This window comes from Mytilus californianus, unplaced genomic scaffold (genome assembly GCF_021869535.1).
Source record: "Mytilus californianus isolate M0D057914Y unplaced genomic scaffold, xbMytCali1.0.p SCAF_12, whole genome shotgun sequence".
Lineage (NCBI taxonomy): Eukaryota > Metazoa > Mollusca > Bivalvia > Mytilida > Mytilidae > Mytilus > Mytilus californianus.
Window position 1 is genome coordinate 50,228,016 of NW_026262604.1, and position 14,545 is coordinate 50,242,560.

At 34.4% G+C, this 14,545-nt stretch overlaps 1 protein-coding gene across 1 annotated transcript; it reads left to right on the forward strand.

The window, feature by feature from the left end:
* Window positions 1-393: 393 nt before the first annotated feature.
* On the forward strand, window positions 394-14,545 carry LOC127721958 (S-adenosylmethionine-dependent methyltransferase Rv2258c-like). The gene is made up of 5 exons (XM_052228802.1): window positions 394-478; window positions 1,901-2,084; window positions 5,443-5,636; window positions 12,299-12,412; window positions 13,665-14,545. The coding sequence occupies exons 1-5, from the start codon at window positions 445-447 to the stop codon at window positions 14,219-14,221; spliced, it is 1,083 nt and encodes a 360-aa protein (XP_052084762.1). The 5' UTR covers window positions 394-444; the 3' UTR covers window positions 14,222-14,545.

Genomic DNA, 14,545 nt, shown 5'->3' on the forward strand with positions numbered 1-14,545 from the left:
TTTATTTATTTATTTTTTTTTTTTTCTCATTAATTTTTTTTTTTTTCTTTTTCTTCTTCTTCTTCTTTCACCTTTTTCATATTCATATATTTATTACAGAGCATGCCAGTATTTATATTTATGTATTGTCCAATAAGTGTATTATTTTGTGTAAAAGGAGACAGATTTGTAAAAGCAAATTGCTTGTTTCTGAATCCTTAATATTATTTCATTTGTATAATATCGTTTAATGTTGATTTATCTGAATAAATATTATTTAAACTAACTAATCCAATTCTTAAATACTTGGCTACAAGTCTTACATTTGTACCAAATGGAATTTCTAATGTCAAAGCGTTTTTTAACACTGAGCGCAGATGTTCGAAGTCATCCTTTAGATACCTCATTGTTATCATCAACGACACAAATATTGACCTTGTAGAAAATTAAAGCTCTCCGTTAAATATGCGTAGATGTCTGGAACCACAGAAGCTTGATGGTAAGCTAAGCATTAAATTACTTTTTAGGTTCTGTAATTTATGACCCTGCAATGGTTTTATTTAACACAAAAATATTTCTATACTTTTTATGTAATATGACAGGGAATCATTATCTGAGCAGTAAATCAATTTAACAAATACATACTATCTATTTACCGCAAATTTTTCGGAGGCATGATGAGGGTTATTTATGGCGAAACGAAATGCAACAGTGTATTTGCCGGCGTTGCATATACAGAATATCAAGTAAACTATCAAAAACCTCACACCCGCGACTATTCTGACTCTTGAGTGTAAGGAGCTCCTGTGAGGACAAATTACACCAAATTGCACCATGACATTTTGGATCATTTTGAGCATGCAGCTTTCCTTTGTTCCCCGGGTTCGCATAATGTAAACAATTTAAAACACCTGACTGGACACTGATGCTTTTTTTGTCCAAATAGTCTCTGTTATAATTGTGTATTGTTTAATGCGGAGAATCAGATTAATTGATTCGGTGACTTCTGTCGGGTACTGAGGTCGGATGGGTTTATATGTCATCAAAATCTTTACACGATTTTTGAGAGAAAAACATGCATTGAAGGACATCTGCAGCAAGTTAATCATGTTAATAACATTTATAATATTTATGTGATGGTATTAGAACTTGAAGCTTTCAAAATGTTGACTTTTTCAGTGGTTTTCGCTAGTTGCTTTCTATAATTATATAGTATTTCTTTTTCATTAATAGTTTTTGTGCATAATACAGGCCACCAAAATTAAGCCAGCTCGAGCCTGTAATTCGGTGGTTGTCGTTGGTTACTGTTTATAGTATTTGTTTTTCATTCACTGTTTTGTACACAATACAGGCCACCTTAAGTCAGCTGGAGCCCCAATTTAGTGGATTTCGTTGGTTGCTGGCTAGTGTATTTTTTTTTCCATTAATTGTTTTATACACTGTACAGGCCATTCTAAGTGTTAGTCAGCTTGGGCCTGTTATATTTTAGGCTTCGTTGGTTGCTGTCTATAGTATTTGTTTTTCATTAATTGTTTTATACATAATATAGGCTGTCCAAAGTCAGCGGAGGCCTGTAATTGTTTTATACATAAAACAGGCTGTCCAAAGTCAGAGGAGACCTGTAAATTTGTGGTTGTCTTAAGATTTGATGCTGTCTAATTTATTTATTTTTCGTATAGTTTTTTTTTTAGATTAGAGTTTGGTTTTGTCGCGTGAATTGATTTGCATTTGATTATTTAGAAGTCTTTTATATCTTGCTTGTCGGTGTGGGTATGCTCATTGTTAAAGGCCCTCACGTTGACCTATATTTTCTTGAATCTACGACAATTGGTCTTAGGTTGATAGTTGTCTCATTGGCAATTATATAACACATTGTTTAATTATGAAATAAGCATAAATTAAAGCAAACGATTTGTTTTAGTTTTATCAGCTGGTGATAAAGATCCAGAAGTTTACGAGGAAAGATTCAATACCATAGTTTATAATGGAGTTGTCGCTCTTGGTATAGGACTTGGACACAAAGTTGGTCTTTTTAAAACGCTTCTTGAGTTGTCAGAACCAGAGACATCGCAATCAATAGCAGACAATGCAGGATTACAGGAGAGGTGCGGTACACATATTTAGATATTTGTTAAAGACATGTTTAGTAACCCCCGTACATGTATCCGAATATGTACTAAAAAATACATACACATGAACATGATGAAGATACAACATCTATAGTTGAAGCACCCATACAGAGGCCGATTTATTGAGCTAAATATATGGTTAATGTATATACTTTTTACAAGTTCCACTCCTAACGCTGCCTTAGTCGACCCTACTTTATTTTTAAAACCTGGATTTGCAATTGCTATATGTTTTCAGCTTTCTGACATTTTGTGCATAATAATACTTTCAAAAGGATAACAGGAATCTATGTAAATATAATACAGTACAACAGACTGGCTATCAAAATCGACATCTCCGTGAAATAACGCAGAAGGAAAGGCACCAACAAACAACAAATGGTCCAGATAAATAATCATAACTTCGTTATAAGATTTAATTGAAATCGGGAGTATGAGAGGACATTAAGTACTTGAAACCGACATTTAATGAACGTTGACCATAAAAATTCATCTGAATCCCGGTGTACCGACATATTCATCTTACAATGATTGAGGGTCTGGATTGAGAGTCCTCCATTTCAGTATTTTTTAATACTTTTGCCATTTTTCTCTATTCTTTATAATTTTTGCCTTTTATTCTGTATTTTTAAGCTCACCTGGCCCGAATGACCAAGTGAGCTTTTCTCATCACTTGGCGTCCGTCGTCTGTCGTCGTTAACTTTTACAAAAATCTTCTCCTCTGAAACTACTGGGCTAAATTTAACCAAACTTAGCCACAATCATCATTGGGGTATTTAGTTTAAAAAATGTGACCGATGACCCCGCCTGCCAACCAAGATGGCCGACATGGCTAAAAATAGAACATAGGGGTAAAATGCAAGTTTTGTCTATTATTTTAAAAACCGTTATAAATAGAGAAAATCTGACAGGACAAAATGTTCAGAGTGTTGAGCTCTACCAATTGTTTGTCTACGTCAAAACTGTCAAACGACTTCTTATAGGAGTTATTGCCCTTAAATGACAAATTTTACCATTTTTTTCATGTTTGCCTATAATCTTGAAAACTATAATAGATAGGGAGAAACTTTAAATTGCAAAAATGATTAGCAAAACAAGTTCTACAAATAAGTCTAATCGTCAGTCGACTCTTTTTTTCGAGTTATTGCCCTTTGTTGACGATTTTTACCTGTTTTTTGCGTTTTTGCCTTATATCTTAAAAATTATAATAGATAGATAGAAACTTAAATAAGCAAAAATTATCAGCAAATCTACAATTTAGACAATACGAAGGAAATCGTTTGACGACTCCTTATTGGAGTTATTGCCCTTTTATGACGATTTTACCAATTTTTTTGCGTTTTGCCTTATATGATAAAAATTGTAATAGATAAATAGACACTTTAAATCACAAAAATGATCAGCAAGGCAAGATATACTAACAAGTCAAATTTTGCTGATAGTAGACTGTCACTCTCTATAGGGGTGATTGCCCTTAAATGAGGATTTTTTTACCCTGTTTTGTGTTTTGAGCAAAAACTAAAGAAGATAGAGAGAAACTAAACAGACTAAATGATCAGCAATACAAGATCAACAAAACAGAGATTTTTGTCATGCATTCTATTCTCATCTACAATGTTGGAGAGTGTCCTTTGTTAAATATGCACATAGACCAAGGTGAGCGACACAGGCTCTTAAGAGCCTCTACATGTAGTTATATTTTAGCACCTCACTATTCTCTATTCTTTGTTTTTTTGGTCCATTTTTCTCTATTCTGTATATTTTTTGCTCATTATTCTCTATTCTGTTAACCCCATCCACACCCTCAGGATTTGTAGGACAAAATGTATTTGACATATTTACTTATATTTACTGAGAAACTTATTTTGGTTTGCCAGCTAACCGAAAAAGGTTATTTTCGTGATTTTTCATTATGCAATCTGTATTGAACTTGACTGTTAGCTATTTTTTTATTTTTCGTTCATCGTGAAAACAGTAATTCTATTTTCCGTTCATCTGTGCACATACCCTCCATAACGACCCTCTGCTAACGTATGAATGATGCGACTGTCCATTTCTCATTAAAAAGGGGTAAACGGGCAATTGAATGTTTGCCTGTAATCATAGTTAGATACATGTATTTGTCTGACAGAGGATCACATGACCGAACCCTTATTTATGGTTTATTGAGTAATGTTAAGTTTTCGTACTATCATCTTGGCCGGTGTCTCAGTAAGTGTGAGTAATGGGTCAACTAAATTTGGTCTATTGAATTATTGTAAGCCATTACTATAAGTCCGCTGGGTATATACACCTATACATGTCTTTCATGGTTACATTCTCTATTTCGGTATTTGTAAGGTGAAAAGTTGACTCATTGGCAATAATACCACATCTTCTTATTTTTTATTTTTGTTTATGAAATGAACACATGTACATATTCTTTTTAGGAATACCGCCTCGGTGGTCTCGTGGTAGCGTGTTCGCCTCGAATGCGGAAGGTCATGGGTTTGGACCCCGGCCGGGTCAAACCAAAGACTTTACAATTGGTATTTGCTGCTTATCCGCTAAGCACGTGGCATTAAGGAGTAAGAGAAAAGACGGGTCGGCTCGGAGTCAGAATAATGTGTCGGGGTAAGGTGACATGTCTTCCTGCGGACTGTTACCTTTGTTAATTAGAACGTTAAAAATCCGGCTCAGCGTGTTGGTCTAGTACAAACCAGGTTTATTATTCATATTACATTAACATGTTCTCGTCCTGAATGTGCATATTAATTTGCCGCTGGATGTTAAGCAGCCATCCATCATTATCATCTTTTTAGGATTTGACTTTTCTTTCTTTTTTTGCATCAATGATTAACGTTATCATTCCAAACATACATGTATTAGAACTTCTCATATTCTATGATTAGTAGATCTATTTTATTTGATATGCCTAATCATTGTTATGTGTATGAGTGATACATTTAATAGGGTTTATCTATAATACTTATAACCTGTAATAAGAAAATTTATCATACTCAATTACAACCGCCTTTTTTTGGTTTCGAGCTCTCGAGCTCCTTGCAGCAGGTTGTCGTGGGTTCGATCCCCGGCCGCATCAAACCAGACTTGAAATTTTGTATTTTCTGCTTCTCCGCTAAGCACGGCACATTTTGGAGTACATGTAAGAGCAAAGCGTGGTCGACTTCATTATATGTTATTCATATAACATAGTCATGTTTTCGTTCTGATGTACATGTAATATTCGCCACCGGACGTTAAACACTAAATAATCCTGATCAATCATACTCAAATAAGCAGACGAAACATTTAAGTGTGTCATCTATGTTTTAGTATTAACTGTATTTTATAGATATGTTAGAGAATGGTTGTTTTCAATGGTTGCAGCTAAGGTAGTCTTTATAACAGACGACAACAAATACTACATTCCAGCTGGCTGTAAGACGAAAACTTCTAAAAGCTTGTTTGCAACATGGATACCTGCCGCTGCTCCACTCACCAAGGATGTGGAGAAATGTTTCAGGTCAAAAGATCCATCATCAGCTGGTAAATTGTGATTTCAATTATTTTTATCTCACCTGTGATATTGAGTTACTCAGTATTGCCTTTTGCATTATGAATTTTACGATCGAAACGATCAGATATATTCTTATTGCATTGTATCAAAGTTATGCTAAAATTCTAGGTGAGCCATACTCGCATCTCATAGCCTCTAGTTTTTTTCCATACTGTTATATACACGAAATGTTTGTCACTGGACGTTACGCAATCAACAATCAACCATTTTTTTCAAATGTAAATGTCTGTTTTGTTCACGCATCGTTGTTAATATAACGGAATTTGATGAGACTGTCGTACAAGTGAGAGGTTTAGCGCTATAAAACCAGGTTCAATCCACCATTTTCTACATTTGAAAATGCCTGTACCAAGTCAGGAATATGACAGTTGTTGTCCATTCGTTTGATGTGTTTTGTCATTTGATTTTGCCATGTGATTAGGGACTTTCCGATTGAATTTTCCTCGGAGTTCAGTATTTTTGTGATTTTACTTTTTTCTATCATTTCTGTCTTTTCATATGTAACATTATACTACAAATATGAAGTATGTGTTAATAGATTCTATGTCACTTTATTCTTTTTTTCTTTGTCGTTTGTAAATACCGCTGCCGGGTTAATTTTGATTACTAATCAACGTGCTTGCTTTAACCTTGCGTGACCTGTTCACGAGTTGGTTGACCGTTATGGAACATTTGTTTCACAGATGACGACAGATATATATGTTTCAATTGTAGTAACCACAATCCCGTCCATTTTTCCTCGAATGTGACCTACCGACTTAGACTTATCTACGGGTTTGTACTTACACGAGCAACACGGCGGGTGGTACATGTGGAGCAAGATCTGCTTACCATTCCGGAACACCTGAGACTCACCCCAAATTTTTAGCGGATTCATGTTGCTTAGACTTTAGTTTTGTATACTGTGGTTTGCCGTTTGATCGATTTTCGTTTTTTGCCATGCTACTTTCAGTTTGTTTTCTACTTTTGATTTTGAATATCCCTTTGGTATGTTTCGCCTCCGTTTCTTGTTTCCATTGTAACATTTGATGTGTTCTGCTAGACACGATTTCGAGTGGCGTGATGAGATAAACAGTTAACCTGCGAATAGAAAATTATTGTACAATTTAAGAGCTAGAGTACAAACAACACAAAATGTGATAATCCCAGGCTAGAGGGAGGATTCGCGCGCCTTCAAACTAGTTTAACCCGCCACATTATGTAAGTGCCTGTCCCAAGTCAGGAGCCTGTAATTCAGTGGTTGTCGTTTGTTGCTGTATATTATATTTTTTTTTCGTTCATTAATTGTACATAAATCAGGCTATGGCATGGTATTGGTTGCAAAAATTCGATATTTTTCATTTAAATGCAATATTTCTTATTTAATTGGTATATTTCTTCATTTAAATGCAATATTTTTTTATTTGAATGGTATATTTTTTCATTTAAATGCAATATTTTTTATTCAAATGGTATAATTTTTCATTCAAATGGTATAATTTTTCATTCAAATGGTATAATTTTCATTCAAATGCAATAGTTTTTATTCAATTGGTATAAAATGTCATTTGAATGCAATATTGTTTATTCAATTGGTATAGTAGTTTTTTATTTATATGCAATAATTGCATTATGGGACATTGGTTGACGTCATAAGGTCAAATTTGCAACAACGTTTGTGATTGGTCGGAAATTGTTTGGATTTCTCACCTTTCTTTCTAAACATGGGTGACCAAGAATTAAAAAACGCGTCAGAATATCGCCCCTCTAACTAAATCTAACGTTCGTGCGAGTCCTGCACTGGCTGTTAAAATCTTGTGGTCATAACTAGTATTTCTATTTCAAAATTTCGATGGTCAAAACGTTCGGTCCACGTTTCAAAAACCGTTTCATTGTATATGGATTTATATGCAAGTATATCGGTTTTTTTAAATAGATTAGACATGGTTGGTTTTCCCGTTTGAATGGTTTTACACTACTAATTTTTTGGGGCCCTTTATAGCTTGCTGTTCGGTTTGAGCCAAGGCTCCGTGTTGAAGACCGTACGTTGACCTTTAATGGTTTACATTTACAAATTATGACTTGGATGGAGAGTTGTCTCATCGGCACTCATACCACATCTTCTTATATCTATATACAACGTAAACCAGACGTTTTTCAGACTGTTTTCTTTTTTAATAAATCCTTTGCCGCGCGTTGCGTACTGATTGATAACTCAGTCTGGGAGAACAAGATTTATTTCAGTACCAGTTGTAATTAGGTTTGAGCAAACTTCCAGTAATTGCAAATACTCTTATGTCGGTGCTTTGTGTCTATTGTCTTAATGTTAGTTTTTTTGTGTGTCTCGTATCGATCTTTTGAGTTAATTTGCTGATTTGTGCAGGTTGTTATTTTATTGTACTGTTACACCACTGTCCCAGCTTCCGGATGGGTTGCTCACAAACATGTTGTTGTTCTGTTACACCGCTGTCCCAGATTAGGGGGAGGATTGGGATCCCGCTAACATGTTTAGCCCCGCCACATTCTGTATGTATGTGCTTGTCCCAAGTCAGGAGCCTGTAATTCAATGGTTGCCGTTTGTTGCTTTGTTATACATATTTGTGTTCCGTTCATTTTTTTGTACATTAATTCGGCCGTTAGTTTTCTCTATTGAATTGTTTAACATTTTTGATTTCGGGGCCTTTTATAGCTGACTATGCGGTGTAGGCTTTGCTTATTGTCGAAGGCCGTACGGTGACTTACAGCTGTTGATTTCTGTGTCATTTGATCTCTTGTGGAGAGTTGTCCAATTTGCAATCATACCACATCTTCGTTTTTATATCCACCCTGCCATATTCTTTATTTGCCTGTCCCAGGGATGGAGTCTGTAGTTTAGTGGTTGTCGTTGGTTCCTGTCTCGACTCATATTTGATATTTTGTAAATTGTTTTGTTATGTATAATTAGGCTGTTAGTTTTTTCGTTTGAATTGTTCACACTTTTCATGTCGGGCCTTTTATAGACGACTTTACAGTATCAGGTTTTTGTCATTGTTGAAGGCCTTACGATTGTCTACAAAAAGCATTAGTCTACATGACGGCAAAAAGTTCTACAGAGCTTATGTTTGTAGTATTTCATGTAACCCGACTTAAAATAAATTTTTCTTATCTTATCTATAATTGCTTACATCCACTTCATATGTGAACTCCGGTGGATAGTTGCCTTATTAGCAATCATATTCCATCTCTTCATTTTTATATTATATACGTGACGTCTAAACTCGTGTTTTCCTGAACAAGCATGAAATAATTTTCACTGGGCGTTAAAATTAGCAACAAACAATCAATCAATTTAAACTTGTGTTAAATAAGAGGAAAACCATTTGATATTTATTTATTTGTTGGGGTGGGGGACAGAAGGATTTCATATATGAATATGGTTGCCTGGTAAGAACTGAAAAATAGGCATGGTTAGCGACAGATTGAAATGAATAATAATGCCCTCTCTTCTCTTCCCCATCCTTCATCTATAAATTTAGACCGACCACCACGGAATAGCCCAATAGTGTTGAAATTAGCGTTAAACATCAATCAATCAAAATCCCTTCCCTAGAATATCAAATAATCGTCCCTTAACTGTTATTGTCCGTGTAGTTCTTATATTTATCCAGCTTATCGTCCTACAGGGATGTCCTACTAAGGCTGTCATACCATAAAAATGTTTATAAAACAGCTCACATTCTAATATATCTGCATTCATAAATTTATTAATTTCATTTAGACTAAACGACGCCATGTTTGTTATGTGCCTCTGTCGTCAACCTATCAAAAAAGAACAGGTGAAAGAGAGCCAGAAGGTCTTCCCAATGCAAAAAAAAAAAAACAGAAATGGACTTCTGACTCACTTCCGAAAAACAAAAAACAAAAAAACGCGCCCCATTGATATGCTTTAAAAACGCCTTGCCCCTACCCTTTTTTCCAAAAAAAATGGCATTATTAAATATATAAACATATATATATATATAATCATCAAAATTAAAATGCTATTGTATTTTTATAAGGTCTACTTTATTACATGACCTGGGACTAATGACATCTATATATAAGTCCTAGCATACATTAATTATTATAATATGAATATGTTTCTTGTTTTAATAACCACATATGATGCTATGCATGAGTCACCATTTATCAGGACAGGAATTGGGTTTACATAGAGAGGATAAGGGACGACATCAGAAAATCAATGAAGGATAAAAAACTTAATTCAAATAGTTTGGGGGGGGGGGGGGGTCAAAATTGCTGCAAGTTTTGTTTAATTAACATCTATTTTATATATATCCTTATTGGTCAATCAATTTTTCCCAAATTAAGTTAAAAAGAGGGGGGGGGGGGGGTAGGGGGTCAGTGAAAAAACTATATGAATTAAGTTTTTTTTTATCCTACATTGAACTTTTGATGTCGTCCCTAATGTGCAAAAAAATAGATAAGGGGCGGGACCAAACCTATAGATATCATAATAAAGAAATGATAAAATATACAGAATACGTTGATTGACTTTTTGGTTGCCTTATGTCCAGTGGCAAATATGTCACGCATGTTTAGGACAAATATAATAGAGATCAAAGGATAAAGAATAGAGTGAAATGGTAAAAACTAAAAGATACAGAATTATAGAAACCCTTATAGACACCGAGTGTGTCACAAAATAAACTTGTATACCCCCCTTCCCAATGCAGTATTGAAAGGTAAATCATTTAAAAGATAAAATATGTTTTGAAATATGCCCTGCATACTTATTTATGCAAAGACATATATATAGTAACTATTGAACTACTGTGGGGCTTGAAAAAAATCTATTTAAGGGATTCGGAGATGAGAACAGTAAAAAAAAAACTCAGCAACGAATCCTAAATGTAAAATGATTTGCAGCATAAGACATGAGAGCACATATTATAGATAGTATTAAATATGAAGTTCACGCCTCATATAGTGAAGTCCTATGTCAAAGGACTATTGTTGTAACATGGGTTAGTAACTGGTTCCAATTTATCCTGAATTGTCTTTATTAAAGAATTAGTTCCGGAGTATAACAGCTTATGTCTCTACTTGTGGGTTTCTGGTTCTGCTGTCGTAATTAGGTGATTTTTTTTCTACATGTAGTAAAAAAGAGGGGGCTTAGTCCAAAAAATTGTAACGTCCTGGATGCTTTTTATTCTTTTTTCATGTGTGCCTCCCTGCAACGTCTCTCAGAAGATCAAGAAAAGTAAAAAATGATATAGCACTAAAGAACGTCATGATTACATGTATCAGGACTTAGAAGGGGGAGGGGGGCTAGCTATGTATTTTTTTTTTTATTTCAATGTGAAGACTGTAGGAGAGTTTCTTCAGAAAAGGTTTTCATTGGAGGTGTTTTTGCCATGCACGCAGGCATCTGTTTCTATCCACGAACAAGTTGTGTGTCAAATTAATTATTATTACTTGTCACTCGCATTTTTTGCTCGTCCTGGCCATTATTGGCATTAACAGCCAGAGCACGAACTCGCACGAACGCCAAATTTAGTTAGAGGGGCGATATTCTGACGCGTTTTTTAATTCTTGGTCACTCAAGTTTAGAAAGAAAGGGGAGAAATCCAAACAATTGACGACCAATCACAAACGTTGTTGCAAATTTGACCTTATGACGTCAAAGACTTTCCCATAATGCAATTATTGCATATAAATAAAAAACTACTATACCAATTGAATAAAAAATATTGCATTCAAATGACGTTTTATACCAATTGAATAAAAAATATTGCATTTGAACGAATATTATACCACTTGAATGAAAAATTATACCATTTGAATGAAAAATTATACCATCTGAATAAAAATTTTGCATTTAAATGAGAAAATATACCATTCAAATAAAAAATATTGCATTTAAATGAAGAAATATACCAATTAAATAAGAAATATTGCATTTAAATGAAAAATATCAAATTTTTGCAACCAATACCATGCCATATCAGGCCGTTAGTTTTCTCGTTTGAACTGTTTTACATTTGTCATTTCGGGGCCTTTTATAGCTGACTATGCGGTATGGTTTTACTCATTGTGTAAGGCCGAACGTTGACCTATAGTTGTTAATTTCTGTGTCATTTGGTCTCTTGTTGAGAGTTGTCTTATATGCAAATATACCACATCTTCTTTTTTTTATATTCAATCATACCATATCTTCTTTTTTATATTATGTTAATGGTTAATCAGAAATATTGATTTCGTCCTGTGATATTTTTAAACGCGTTCACAGTTATGTAACTTGTAATTCCTTCTTTTGCCTACTTTATTTAATGCTTTAAAAAAAACTTGAAACAGTTTTCTTAGGGTATGTACATGACTGTGTAGCCTGTAGCAACGCTCAATTTCTCTTCCCCTATCCAACAACATACCATCTTTCCCGGCCTTCATCGCGGTCGAACCACATTATAGAACCTACCTTTTAATTGTTCATTTATTATCGTCTACGTCCTGAGTGGGCATGACATATTTGCCAAATGTCGTTAAGCAAGCAGCAATTATGATTTACATTGTAACCTACTTTTCAATGTTTGTATCAAGAAAAGAAAACTGTAAATTCGATATATTATGTATTTGTTTTTTTAACTGGTTACCTCGTCTTTTCTGCCAATAGGGTATGACTTCTCAAAACTGGGTGAAGTATTCCAGTTTATGAATCAGGACAGAGCGAACTGTGATGGAAAATGGATAGAAGAAAATCTGGTTCCTTCTAAATACAAAAATAAAGGTAAACTCCATTGCAATTATTAAAATGAAAATTGACAGATATTTCTTCACTTTTATTTTCCTTTACACATGTATAATTATTTTAGTATACATCTTTCTATGTTGTGATATTAAACTATTGTTTCAGGTAGGATGAAGGTTGGCGCCTATAAAAACGTTTAAACCCGCTGCATTTGTTTGCACCTGTCCTAATTCAGGTACCTGATGTTCAGTGGTTGTCGTTTGTTAATGTGGTTCATAAGTGTTTCTCGTTTCCCGTTTTTTATATAGATTAGACCGTTGGTTTTCCTGTTTGAATAGTTTTACACTTGTCATTTTTGGGGCCCTTTATAGCTTGCTGTTCGGTGTGAGCCAATGCTCCATATTGAAGGCCGTACTTTGACCTATAATGGTTTACTTTTACAAATTGTGGATGGAGAGTTGTCTCATTGGCACTCATACCACATCTTCTTATATCTATATGTCTTCATCTTAGTTTTTGCCGACTAAAACAATGAGTGTGCGTATTCACTAAAATTCTAAAGTTATCCAAACTGAAAGTGTACATAAGTATGAAAGGCGTTATGGTCAATGGTGACTCTTATATGTATATGTCATTTTAAGTAAAGTTACTATTGATTGAAGTTTTATTCCCATTACTCCTTTAATTTTATTTTGTATAGTGTCGATGTGATGTTGAACAAATACAACTACACTGTAATTTTTGTACGTTCCTTCTTTGTATAGGTTTTTGATGTTCTTAGGTAAAAAAAAAACCCACTATAATATTCCGGAAAATATTTTGATATAAGGAACAAGGACAGTTGAACTATCGTCAAATGTATGTCTGTATCATCAAATTTTAAACATTTTTATACTCATGTATACTATAGTTTGCTAGATAACAATAATAATGCAATGTAATGGATAGATCGCATTAGCTGTATTTGGCCAAACTTCTGGGTTATCAATGATCTTCAACTTCGTATTTTATTTGGCATTTTTACCTTTTTTGATTCGAGCGTCACTGATGAGTATTTTATAGACAAAACGCGCGTCTGGCGTACACAATTTCAATCCTGGTATCTATGATGAGTTTATTAAGTTTGATATCGAACTGAATGCATGTTTAGTTGGGCATGGTGTTTTTTTATTGTTTTTGTATGCGTTTGTCTTCTTAGTTGGCTACGAGGTTTTAAAATTTAACGAGACACAACATATTTTAAAGCATTGGTTCTAACAGTCAATAAAGATAAAATTCCCGTTTATTTCAGACGAAATCAGGACAATACTGGACATCGGTTGTGGGGTTGGTAGAATAACTGTAAACATGGCTAAGTATTTTCCTGATGCTAAACTTATTGGAATAGATATAGATCAGTATGCAATAGAAACTGCGCTAAAACTGAAGGACGAGGAAAAACTAACAAACGTTGAATTCTATCTTATGGGTGCGGAAGATTTAAAAAGAGAATGGACAGGAATGTTTGATTGGGTGACAATGCTTAACGTTCTGAACGATCTACCAAATCCAGATCCATGTCTTAAACAAGCTTTACGTGTAATGAAAGATGATGGCGTAATGACTATTCTGGATCCACTGTGTCATTCGGATCCGAAACTAAACGTTGGAAGTAAACTGCATGCATCTACGCTTACAATGAGCTGTTATGTTTGCCTCCCAAGTAGTTTGTCAGCACCACCAGCAGTGGGTAATGGAATTGGCTGGGGATTCGAAAACAGAGCAAAATACCTGAAACAAAATGGACTAACAGTACATGGAGATGATTCAGTTGCTGTCATCCATTGTTCTAAAGCCGGAATACTGTAAACCAACTTATTTTCGCGGATACTTTATTTCGCGTTTAGCCCATTCTAGTCCACTTCGCGGCGGTTTAATTCCGCGATTTTCTAATTTACTTGATGAAGCTACGTAAGGAAAGATCCAAGTTTTACATATTCGCGACGATTTATATTCGCGTTATTTTTCTACTCGCGAAAGTCGCGATAATAAATTGCTCACGAAAATTAGTTGGTTTACAGTATAGCCATGACAATTGTTTTCATTCGATTTTGTAAAACTTTTTTTTTTCTTCAGTAAACTGATCGTTCGATGTTTTTTAAATTGACAAAAAATAAATATATATTCATGAAA

Excerpts from the sequence above, each read along its gene's own strand:
- LOC127721958 (XM_052228802.1), top strand. The coding sequence starts at position 445 with ATGCGTAGATGTCTGGAACCACAGAAGCTTGATG. Across the intron at positions 2,085-5,442 it reads AATGCAGGATTACAGGAGAG|ATATGTTAGAGAATGGTTGT; the intron begins GTGCGGTACACA and ends TGTATTTTATAG. Across the intron at positions 12,413-13,664 it reads TTCTAAATACAAAAATAAAG|ACGAAATCAGGACAATACTG; the intron begins GTAAACTCCATT and ends CGTTTATTTCAG.